Source organism: Hydractinia symbiolongicarpus, chromosome 12, assembly GCF_029227915.1.
Source record: "Hydractinia symbiolongicarpus strain clone_291-10 chromosome 12, HSymV2.1, whole genome shotgun sequence".
Classification (NCBI taxonomy): Eukaryota; Metazoa; Cnidaria; class Hydrozoa; order Anthoathecata; family Hydractiniidae; genus Hydractinia; species Hydractinia symbiolongicarpus.
Genome location: NC_079886.1, coordinates 6,497,520 through 6,510,588, shown reverse-complemented (window position 1 = coordinate 6,510,588; position 13,069 = coordinate 6,497,520). Strand labels below are relative to the sequence as shown.

The following is a 13,069-nucleotide window of genomic DNA, read 5'->3' as shown; positions in this document are numbered from 1 at the left end:
CATTTTCCTTCCTCGTTACCATATTAAGACAAACTATAAGAAGAGATGAACACGAAAATGTCAAACATAACACCAGTTTTCAAAACAATTTTATTTGGGTATTATTACACATATTTAACAAATTAAAGAACAAAGCATGCAAGTAAACAATACCTTTAAAATACTCTGCTAAAAATTACCATAAAATTGACAAAACTTGATGAAGGAAATATTCTTATTCAAATCGCAAGTTTAAAAAAGTCATTAAGGGGAATTTACGACTTTAAAATTACGGTAAGGTGAAGTTGACAAGTGTTATTAGCAAATTTATGTAAACCCTTTTTACAAATAACATTTTACTTAAATATATAATCAAGGGAGCAGGGGAGAATATCAACATTAAAGAGTATTATAGCGTTTTATCTTCACTCTGAACTTAATCTTGCTTCCGTTGCATACACTTCTTAACTGCAACAACAACCACCCAGAAAATAGCAACAACAACAACAACAACAAGAATAAACAATGGCGCTGTTAAAATAATATGTTGAATCCAAACACAAACGTTTGTGATTTCCTTAATGCCAGGTATACTTGATTGATCGTTCATGTAGAGAAAGGCAAACAATAGATTCTCCATATTAATAATCAACAAACTTGACAGACAAATGGTTTCCAAACGATTTAACAACTTGTTACGGTATGGTGACACACACAAATGGTGAACCAGGTATGATAACAGCAAAGGTAACGTCAACAACATTCGTGCAATTGGATTCACCACAAAATTACAAATGACAGCAATCAATAATCGCCGAATAATTATCACTGATTCCCAATTAAACTGACCAGAGATATTTGATCTAAATGGCCCTGTGAATAACTCACATATGCTATGCATTTTTGTAAGCTCCTCTCTGCTAACATTTACCGTGGTTGGGCGGCAAACATGCTGCAAGTAATAATAAAATGACACAGGTGGAAAAACTAAAGTAATGTAAAACATTTTTAGGCGCAATTTCTTTTCTTGTAGCATTTTGATTGACAGACATATCGAAACTCCAAATGGTAATACCCATAACAATGTTACGAAAAGAATGCAATATTGCCACCATGTGTAACACACAACATCACCTTTGATAAACAAGTGTTTCTTGTTGTTTATCTCGACGCAATGAAGCATGGTGAAACAAAATGTGGTCACACTGGTATAGCCAAGTAATGCAACTTGTATGAAGCAGTTCCGAATTTTGTCAGTGATTTGATATTTACTAAAATATTCGAAACATTTTGATTTTACCTTCTTCTTTATTAGGCTGAACATGGTAATAATACCAACAGCAACAACAAGCACCAAAAGAAGCATAAACACGTTGCTGGCTTTAATGATTTGTTTAGAAACTGCATCAAGATTCTCCATGAAGCAGAGTTTAGATAGGTGAGACTGAACCATTTGCAGATTAAAGATATTCGATATCGCATTTTTTAATTGTCTCAAATAGTTATAACGGTCCTCTTCTGCGGTTGGAATATGTAACAAAATTTCCATTTGGTAAAAGAAAAAGAAAATAGTTTTCATACCAGAACCAATGATGCTTTTGTTAATGTCATTTTTCATTGCTTCATTTTCACATTTTAATTCTTTTTCTACTGTTTCTTCTCCAAACAGTAGCGTGAGATTGTCTTCCTTGTCGTCAATCACGTTATTTTCATCGTTAATTTCAGCGTCCTCAAGAAATGCTGCATACCCTAGTAATTGTTCATGATCATTACAAATTCCCTTGCTATGAGATGAATTAACTTTTGTCTTATTGGAGCAAAGCTTAGAAAGAGCATTACTTAAAAAAGTCACAACACTTTTATAGTACATTAGCAGGAGTACATAAGAGACAGTATACAATGTAAGTAGCATCCATGATGAAATTATATGGCAATCATTGTTTTGAACGCAGTCTTCGTTAAAGTAATTCAGATGAAAACCTTTTTTGCAGGTTCCACACAAAATTCCTTCTCTGTATTTGTTGCAGTCATTGTAGGATTCACATTTACGTGAGCAACAGTAATACGATGGACAAGGTAGAAATCGTATTTGATTCTTTCTCTTAACATAGCCCCAGAAATTCCCTCTACTTTGAATATTGTATTCACATCTACCCCCAGAAGGACATGCAATGCAGCTGAAGTTTGATTTTTTTACAACAATGAATGGCTTTTTTCCAATTGTCTTTAGAATTTGCAAAGTGTCTTTAGCTATGCTGTACATTCCTTTTGGGCAACGCCGACATCGAGCTGAAATATATGGATATTGGGATGGAAGGACATGCAATGCAGCTGAAGTTTGATTTTTTTACAACAATGAATGGCTTTTTTCCAATTGTCTTTAGAATTTGCAAAGTGTCTTTAGCTATGCTGTACATTCCTTTTGGGCAACGCCGACATCGAGCTGAAATATATGGATATTGGGATGGAAGAACGACTTTATAATTTCTTGGACAGGACATATTAGCATTACTCACCCATTTTTGCCGAAAATATGTATCTGACCTTTCCAAATTCAAAATTTCAAGTAGTGGTAACTCTATCGACGATTTTAATATTGATAATAATACGTTTGTAAGGTATAACTCTATGTCAGAACGTATTATTATACCGGCAGTAAAGCCATATGTAGGTGTGGCATACATCTCAGAATTTTGTACAAACAGAAAAGTTGGAGGAAATGATCCACTCGACACAGCATGTACGGTTCCACCAGAATATAATGCAGAGTTGTGATAAAATATAGAATGGTTTATTTTTGCTACACTATTGCTGCTAAATATAGCCCCCCCTGCCAAGCCAGTGTTATAAGAGAAATTACATTTGTTTGCAACAAAGGTGCTGCTTGAACTTCGTATTGCACCCCTATGATTTTTTGTGAAATTGCAATGTGTAATTTCAGCGTTTTTAACTCTGCTTATGTCAACAGCTGGTTTATGTCCTAAAAAAGTTGATTTCTCGATAACTAGGTTTAAACATAAGTCTAAACATAATCCACACAATGCAGCATCAAAATAATTGTTGATAAACGACGTATTGAGGACATTAACCGATGAAATACATTTTCTTCCGAAGTGCAAATTAGGTCCTCGTTGAGCGTCTATGTAACAATTTGTAACATTCACCACACCATGCTGTGAAATTCTTTCAATGTTTAGTGTATACCTTTTATCACCTTGAAAAACACAATTCTCCAAGACTACTTCAATATTTCTTATGCAACATATCTCTGTGGCTGTGGAATTAAAAAAATTACTGTTCAATATATAAATTGTAACTGTTTCTAACCAGTTACTTTGTTTGGGTATTTTTCGAAACAACACAGCAGTTGGAGCGTCTCTGAAACTGCAATTAACAATCTTCACATTGCATGCGTTATTTAATATTAGGAGAGATATATTTCGAAAGTCGATATTTCTAACATCAATTTTTATTCCTTTTTCACCACGGGATTCGAATAAATACGTTTTTTTATTTACCATCAATATAATAGGACGAATGTAGTCGTTTTGGTAACTTGAGATGAAAATTTCATTTGTGATATGAATTGGTTTGTTTACAACATACACATATGGTTTCTTTTCTCCCCCATCCAACCGAATATGTTCTTTTGGTTTTACTCTGTAGGCTAATGCATATTGTAGGGATAAACAAGGTAGGAAGATAGTTCCACACGACGCACCATCTCTTCCATTTCGTTGTGAAATGAAAATATCGGCATCTATTGAGAATATTCTTAATAGTCAAGCATTTTTTTAACGAAAATGACATTTTATATGGAAAGAAAAAAATTACCTGAGTGTTTGTCTTGAAATACTAAAAAAATGATATGGAAAAATATTAAATAATATTTTTTCATTTTCCCAGCTCCACTTCAGTGTCACCAAACAATTAATTTTATAGATGTTTAAAGGAAACGAAAGTTTAAATTTTGCGAAGTGACCTTTCACTTTTTTTATTGATTTTAATGAAAAAAAGCTTTCGTTGCTTTTGTTTACAATGATGTAATTCACTTTTTAAGACAAGTTTCACTGTTTTAAGTGATCAAGTGAAAAAAGTGCTCGGCTGACGTAAGTATTATTAGGATGATATAAGTAAGGGGGCAAAAGACTAGCTCAAGCATCGGCTCAAAAGGAAAGAATTACGTATCCTACCTCAAGCCTTATGCAAAAATAATTTTCTTGTTTGTGTTCTATACATGGAAAAATTATTGGATATATTTTTGGAAAAATGATTACTTCTCATCATGAAAGATGAGAAGTAATTAAGCTGAGATGTTTCTTCTCAATACATGTAGATATTCAATAGCATGTGATTTCGTAATCTTTAGAGCAAGGAGACTTTGATAGGTTTTGTGTTATATATTATATGTAATATATTATATATATATATTATTATATAATTATAATATTTTAAGATGAACTCTAAGCTTTTTTCACTCCAATTTAACTTTCTATTCAAAATATTTCTAAGCTTTTGAAACTGAATATTTTATCGGCTTGAAAAACTCAATTTTCAGGATAGCATCGTATTTTTTCTGAGGTGAGACTTCAAAGACCTTTTTTAGTCAATGTTTCTTCTTCTTTCTCGCATTGGTAGATGTTATCACATTATATTCTGTTTTTTAAATTCAAACAAAAATACCTTTTACTCAGTTTTCTTTGGATCTTCGTTAAACAAAATTGCGACTAGGGCAACTGCAAATTGTTCACTTTAAGTGAAGTCTTTATGACCACGAGATTCAATATCCAGGGTGCACCTTTTAATTAAGTCCCCATTATTATGCATCATGATTTACGGTCCATGAGAATTTTATCTTTGCAGAAAACATAACGTCGTACACTAATCAAAAGACCTCGTTAAATGGAATAAAAAATCGTATAAAAACTTATAGTTTGGTCACACAATTCTACTTGAAAAAATCTTCAAAATTACTTTATTTCTTCAATTTATAGTTAATGTCGACATTTTACCCCGCAATTTTAGTTTGGTTTTTATTTCCAATGTCTTAATGGTAAAAGATATTCAATAAAATAAAATGCTGTCCCAGTCTCCAGTTTGTTTGAGATAAAAACTCTGTATATTGTAAAGAACTCAAGATCAGACCGAGTGATAAGTATTGGCAAACTCATTCGCGAAATTAAGTTTTTTCTTCTTATTTCCCTAGCACTTATGTATGTAAATTTCAATTTCAACAGTCCTTTATTTTATGTTTCTTAAGAGATTGCCACCTTGCCACACTTTGGTGTGGCAAGGTGTGATTACGAAGTTTGACAAGTTGAGGAATTTCGAAGTGCGATACGAGATGATTGTAATTTGCGACCAAATGGGTTACAAAGTGTGTTGGGATTACAAAGTGTGACAAAAACAAACTACAAAGTACGATAGGATTTTAAAGTGCCAGGGGATTACAAAATCAGTTTGCAAGTTTCTACATTTTATGGGAAAAAATTCATGTTAAAAGTTCATATGGTTGTCCCACCTTGAACATGTATATTGAAAGCTTCACCAGTATCTTATACTAGTTATTAAAAGAACAATAATAATATGACAATATTAACATTCAGTGGAATGTTAATGTTGTGATATTATTATTGTTTGGCCACTTCTGAATGAAGTGGCCAAACTCTACATATTTTCAATTCAAACCAAATAAGTTTGAACATAATTTCAATCCACACCTAAAGCCATTGTTTTTGAAGCTAATAGGCTTTTAGTCACCCTAGATAATTTCTTTGGCTGCCACACTATAGGAATCACTTTCTTACTATCACCAAGAAAAATGATTGATGCTCCCTGTTAAGAACCACATTTCGAACTTGCATGAGTTGCATCAGCAAAACATAGTATTTTTGTTTTTTCTTTGTTAGAAATTACCGGTATTCTCAGTGACACACGTCTCTCTTTCAACTTCTTAACAGCCTTGTTGGCAAGTCTCAGATGTTCCACCGTTGGTTCCTTACCAGCATTGGCCACAATGCAAGAATTAAATGAAATGTCAGGCCGTGTCTGACCAGTAACCCAAGATAGCTGACCAGTAATTGAATTCAATTCTGACCTTTTAGCAGCATCAAGAATTTAATGAGATTGCTTCTTCCTTTCAATAGTTACCGCATTCAAGCTCTGAATGCACCGATCTTGATTGATTCTGATGCCATTGCTGTTTTGACTGATGTTGAGACCCAAATATTTAAAACATGAACTAGCTTCAGAACTGATTTTAATCTAATTCTTTAACTACGCAATGACTTTGTCATGAAACTGTCCCGAACCACAATAAGTAAAGCAACAGCATGGCATACTAACAATCCTATTAGCTGATTATTCTCATGCCACATGAAAAATGCTGGGCCATATACACTCATCTTAGCACCTAAACTTGATAATGTGATTTTGATTCTAGTATACCATGCTCTTGGGGCATCATCCAAACCATAAAGACATCTTTTAAGTCTCCAAACTACATCTCCGAAAACAATATCAGCAGAAGGTCGAACAAAAACCTTACCTGCCCCCTCCCCCCGGCTCCGCCAGTCCTGTTTTGTTGTCAATTGTAGTTACCCAAGTGTTTAAATGTAAAAATTTATTCACTTGTTTGTGCCTTTGTGTTAATTAAATTTCACTTTGTGCCAATGTTATAAAATTCAATTGTAAAGTAAACTCTTTATGGAATTTATATTTATTTATTTAAAAGCATATTTTTCAGTTCATTTGCTCACTAGAAGTCAATGGGGTGATCACAACTTTTTCAATGTTAATAAAGTGAGTCATAAAATCAATGTCAAGAAAAGTTTTAAATATTCTAATCAAGTTTATTTTTCAAAGCTCTCACACTTGGCAAGCTGGTAAGCATTATATAGTTTTTAAATATCTCTATAATAATAGCCATATTTTGTCTGTTCAAAAGGGTTACCGTTATTCCTTTGATCTTTTCTCGAATTTTTAGAAACCAGGGGGTTGTTTAATTGGAAATCTTATGATTTATCAAAATAAATTACAGAAAATAATTTATCTCGTTACATAATATAATTAATTTAATTGATAAACCTCTAACTTAAAAAACAAAGTGATTAAAATGAATTCATTATTTAAATGCGCCATTTTCAATAATAATTTACCCCCGTGACCTTAATCGCCGATTTCGCCCAGGAACCACAGAAAACAAATAGGATGGTTTTACTGACAGTTTAACTGACTTTGTTTTGACTGCTCGCACGTGTATACCAATCGAAACGCCTGATTCTTTTAAAAACCAATCAAGACTTTCGCGGCCTAGACATGCCAACGAAGAAACATGATGGCCATTTTAGTTTTTAAAAAGTAATGGTGGTCAGTGTTGTTTCTAAGTCTGTTTCACCTTTTTGTCTTCTATAAGCTTTTTATATTTGTAATATTTGTTTTTTTTATGTTCTAAAATGTGAAGATAAATATATTGTCACGTTTTTTAGCTACGTGCAGATCTTAAATGGGCCAGTTTTAGGATTTTTGGCTAGGAACGAATATTCTATTAGCTAATAACGTTACTTTTTACTAAATTTGTTTGGTATAAGAGGTTTTTCTCCAACCCAACATTTATTTTTATGTCGAGGATATAGCTATTTAGCTATCTCATATATTTACCTAAAAAGTGATAGTATAAAAATTCAGTTTGGCTATCAATATCGCAATATTCTCAGCAATAAATCTTATCTAAATGCAGTTTAGCTAGGTAGCTATACATATTTAATTATTTTCTTAAAAAATCTTTTGCAAATAAAATGGCTGAGCAATTGCTTTAGCTGGAGGGGTAACAACAGGCTGTTTCCTGTGTTGTCATTTAAACCGAAGTTGTGATAAAGTTTTTTTGGAGAAGGGTACTGTTCAAGTCTGTTTAACTGTACTAAGCGGTCAGCTCAGTGTTAACAATAGCCTGTTTTTGGAAAAGGCTGTTATGCCTATGCGGGTCAGCCCACTGTGACAATTAATTTTTAAACTTTCTTGGGAATCACGCCTGTACGAATGTCCAACAATTTTTACCTGGACTAACCGCTTAGCCCTGTGGAAAAAGCGAAGGACTGTTTCTTGTGTTTTCATTTAAATAGAGTATGCAAGAAAGTTTTTTTCAAAAGGGTATTATCCTTATACACCTGTGTAACACCATTTAACTGTACTAAAGCGCTCCACCTGATTGTGTGGCACAGTTTATGGCTCTTAATAAGTGTTCCACAGAGTGTTCAACGGCGGGTCACATCTTGACTTGTGACTTACCCAGGTCTTTTGACGCCGGGATTCCCGGCTAGTTTCTATAATAATAGCCAACGTCTGTCTGTCTCTGCGCAAAATGGTACAGCAAGTAGCAAGACAGAGGAACGCTGTAGATATATAAAAAAGCAATAAAGCGAATATATATCTTTTTGAAAAAATTTGATTGTTTGTTGAGACTTTAGAGTTTAGAAGTATAGCATTATAAACTAACTTTTTTAAGTGAGGTGTTGTATTTGGTAATTTTGACAAAGCATGTAAGATTAAAAGAAATGTTTCGTAACCATAAATTTTCATTTAAATTTTAGTTACATAAATTTTAATGTTTAGTTTATCAACTTTGGCGTCATCTCATCACAACAAACTTTATCATTCGAAGTCGGAATTATGTTGTGAAAACCTCAAGCATGAAAAAATTATCATCGTCACATATACTTATAAAGTTCCAAGACGTTTTAACGCAGGTTAAAAAATACTGTTACCACGATAACATGTGAAATAATTTGGGTTATCTTGAGTTAAGCGTCTTAATTTTGATTTTCTCTCTAAAACTTGCTTCTTTTAAATCTCAAACAGCTATGGATATGTTTAAACGAGTTGCTAGTAATAAATATAGATATTAGTTCTAAAACATTGTCATTTATTTGTTAGTGTGGTAGTTATTACAGAATTTAAGGTTATCAGAACTTTAAGTAAGTTTCATAAGCGTACAGCATATCAAAAAAGAGTTACTAAGGGGACGGGATCAGGATAGGGTTAAATCTTCTAAGCTGTTTTATTACTAATGAATTTACCATGTCTTTTCTCGAAAGATCATTGGAGCAGAGTGTTGCCGTGAAGAAATGTCTTTCCTGCTTATTAATTTTAAAATCAGATTAGGAAGAGATTAAATCAACCTGAACATTCTTAAACTTACAATAAAAGATTCTGTAGGTCATGGCCAGTTCTGAATTTTGAAAAAAAAATTTAATGATACTGTACGATCACGAATGTTCCATTGAAACCATGTTGCTTGGAAGACAGGAAAAGTCCTATCTCAATTAAATATCAATTGAAGTATAGTCGTTTGGGCTGCATTTCTTGACTTTGGTGTGACTCTTGTGAATATTCATCGGATATTTTTGGGTACTTATATAGACTAAAGAAGTGAAAAGTGCGCATGCGTATAACTACCTTTTAGTGAGTTTTGGAAAGTTTTTTTCTATTTTCTATGTAATGTAAGAATGGAAGATTATCAAGATGAAAAATTGTTGTCTTCAGAAAGTGCTTTGGAAGGGAATGACAATATGAATTGGGGTAAAATGCATTTACAGAATTTGGTATCTGTATTATCTTCCAAGGAAATTGATCCAGTGGAAGTTACAGCTATTACGATGAGTTTGGTTTTCGGTAGCTTTGTAATTGTTCTACCATACACTGTTAATCTAGTTGGCTTACCGATATGGATAATAACCTTCATAGTTGTTTTACTGCTTGTGAGTTACTCAAACCATTTGATGAATGAATCCTGCTTAAAAATGCTTGACGCATGCAAGAATGAAAAATTGATTAGAGCGCCATATGTGAAAGTTGCTCTATTAGCTGGCGGAAATTTGTTTAAAAATGTAGTGGTAGGAACGCTCTACATGAATTTCGCATTCTCTGTGATATCTCAAATGTTAATGTCTTCCACAGTACTTAGTGAAATTTTATCGATCTCTGGTATTTCTAAAATAAACAACGTGAGATTTTGGGTTGTAATTTCATCAGTAAGCATTTTCCCTTTTGTACAACTTGGATTTTACAAGGACTTAAAGCAGAGTGCTTTTATTGCTCTGGCAATGTCCTACTTGTCGTTATTGTTCATTCTTGGTGCGAGTGCCTATCTATTACTAACAGATCAAATGCTTGCAACACCTGATAACAAATATGTTAAAAAACAATATGACAATTTTTTCAGGACATTTGGCACAGTGTTTTTCTCATTAGCGGGTATTGCGTTAGTAAGTCCTGAAATAACTGTCTTCGCAAGAGAGCCAAAGAAAATGGACCGCAGTATTCTTGCTACCTATGGAATGATAGCATTTATTAATTTGGGTTATTGCATAATAATGCACGAAATCTTTCAAGGCAACATGAAGTCCACAACAACTGACACATTGCTGCAAGCGTTTTTATTGACAGATGCAACACTACTGAAAGGGTGTTTAGTTGCAGTTCAAATTGGTGTATCTCTGCATTTTCTGTTGGCTGCAGTTTTGTTTTTAAATCCGTTACTGACGAATGTGGAAGCAAGACTTGATATACCTGTAGGTAAGACCAACACCTATTCAATATTAAAATATGTCTGTTACATAAAAAGGTTTGAAGAAACTATTCAATTGAGTTTTTCTTATTGATTATTATCTGATTGGTTAGTGGAAAAGGCTTTAATGTTTTTTTACTGCGGAAAGTCTATCATTTCTTGAACATGGTAGTTTGATTTTGAAGAAATGATAAACTTTCTACAGTAATATGAATACTAAACAGACAAACCAAAATAAAATATTTAATGTTTTTTTATTTTGTTTTTAATTCTATTTAGAATTTACTTGGAAAAGACTGGTTTTACGAACTTTTGGATTGCTGGCTACAACCATAGTATGTCTAATTGTACCTAACTTTCAATCCATTTTGTCTTTATGTGGTGGTACGTTGTTGGTGCTCTCTACGGTGATCTATCCTAATATAATATATTCAAGGCTACATGAAGTAACATTCATCAAAAAGATATTTTTGGTGTTTATTTGTTTACTTGCTGTTGTATGCATGGTTGGTAACTTTGTCGTGTCCACTGCAGATATAATCAATGAAATGACATTCTCGTGATAATGATATAGGGTTGATATATGATCGTATTCACTTCCACGCAAGCCTGCTTTTACGACCTGTAATTATACTCAGCACAAATAAATATATTATTTTATGTCATAATATATAGCCAGTTCCAATAAAAAATTGTGGCTGTTCTTTCTTTCTTTCTTTCTTTCTTTCTTTCTTTCTTTCTTTCTTTCTTTCTTTCTTTCTTTCTTTCTTTCTTTCTTTCTTTCTTTCTTTCTTTCTTTCTTTCTTTCTTTCTTTCTTTCTTTCTTTCTTTCTTTCTTTCTTTCTTTCTTTCTTTCTTTCTTTCTTTCTTTCTTTCTTTCTTTCTTTCTTTCTTTCTTTCTTTCTTTCTTTCTTTCTTAATTAAAGTATGTATGTATTAAAGTATTGAAAATAACTGATTTCATTTTCTTTCTGGTATCTAATAATAGTTTTTGGTTGTAAGATATGTTTGGCGTTTTGATCATTTAACATATTTTCCATCCTATACTATAATTATGCTCAATAATGTCAATTACATGTTTAAGAGCAAGTATATGACGTCGTGATTTTGCATAATTAGTGAAACTTAAGATTTTTCAAAAAAATGCCATTTCTAGACAAGTCACGAAGGTCTTTCATATGAGCTCAATTTTTTGCGAGAGCTAATGTTTAAAAATTCTACGGGCTGAAATGCACTAACAAGTTCCACTAATTTATCTCTCACGAACCTTACTAAGGTTGGGTTTGTGAGAGTTCCAAAATTAATCACCTGCTAAGATAAAAACCCAGCTACAACCTGTTAAAAGTTACAAAGTAAGATATAAAACATGTAACTTCCTATTTATTTAACAGCTCACTGTATCAAGCTACTAAAAAGTGAAACTCTTTTACTTTTCAGGTATAGGTACTGTAGTAAGTTGCAGGTCGGATTGGTAAAGATAACACAAAATAAAAACAGTAATGTTGGCTACGATAAAAAGCAACAAACTGAATAAAAACCTAAACAGAACAGGATAAATACTGGCTGCCTGGCTAGGTTCTGTTACCTGGGTATCTACGTCCATAAAAAGAAACCTTAAATAAATACTGCGGTTCATGTGAGGAATTACAAATGTGACACAATATGTACCTTAAAATTTACAATGCAGTTGACTCTTTGTAATCCGAATCTCTATCGTTCGAATCTTTCTATAATTTGAACGAATTCAAAGTCACCGACAATTTTCGTTAAGAAACACTTATAATTTACTTTCTATTATTCGAATCTATGTAATGCGAAAACCTCTATATTTTGAATCAATTTTCAGATCTCCTCCGCCAAACTTCTCTGTAGATCGAATTATCAGAGTGGAAACAGAGCGTTAAAACTTTTTCGAATGTTTTTTTGAAATCCGATTTTCTGTCGAATGTTTTTTTAAATGCACATTCATTTTATGAAGGTTCATGAGAGCTGCGTCTATTTTTGTTTAAAATGGTTTAACGACTTCATATAGATAAGAATTTTGTGACAAGGTACAAAGCTTTGTTAAAGTTAGAAAAAGGTAAGTCGAATAAAAAAGTGCCACAATCATTTGGCTTTTCGCCTATTACGCTTTCGAACTCGAAAAAAGACATTTAACTCCCGGTAACTTGATCTTCTAAGGAACCGGGAAAGATAGTTCGACTCAACAAATGTTCGAGTTAAACGAAGTTCCCCTTAAGTCGAATTTAGTCTAAAATGAGATTATGTTTCGGCTTAAAGCGATTTTTTTCAAGAGGTGGGCAACAGTTACATTATTTATCTATATTATAACATGAGTTTAAAAACTAAAGAATATGTTAAAATCTGAATATATACCCAATTGAAAAATTCAATGCTGATGATTTCGGCTTATTTTATCAATACCGTTCAAACAACAAACGAAGAATCTTTTTGATTTCGACTCTTTTATAATTAGCTCTACATTTTCCACGCAAAAATAGTACTGACTATCTGGCGAATAATAAA

General features: G+C 32.7%; 2 protein-coding genes across 2 annotated transcripts; one reads left to right on the top strand and one right to left on the bottom strand.

The window, feature by feature from the left end:
- Positions 1-2,089: 2,089 nt before the first annotated feature.
- On the bottom strand, positions 2,090-4,244 carry LOC130622064 (uncharacterized). Its single transcript, XM_057437458.1, has 2 exons — positions 3,814-4,244; positions 2,090-3,739 (listed from the first exon to the last, which is right to left on the bottom strand). The coding sequence occupies exons 1-2, from the start codon at positions 3,875-3,877 to the stop codon at positions 2,226-2,228; spliced, it is 1,578 nt and encodes a 525-aa protein (XP_057293441.1). The 5' UTR covers positions 3,878-4,244; the 3' UTR covers positions 2,090-2,225.
- A 5,238-nt stretch (positions 4,245-9,482) lies between these two features.
- LOC130621195 (uncharacterized) lies at positions 9,483-12,798 on the top strand. Its single transcript, XM_057436512.1, has 6 exons — positions 9,483-10,551; positions 10,823-10,989; positions 11,628-11,632; positions 12,390-12,442; positions 12,576-12,623; positions 12,725-12,798. Exons 1-6 carry the CDS (start codon positions 9,483-9,485, stop codon positions 12,796-12,798), a joined length of 1,416 nt encoding a protein of 471 aa, XP_057292495.1.
- The last annotated feature ends 271 nt before the right edge of the window (positions 12,799-13,069 follow it).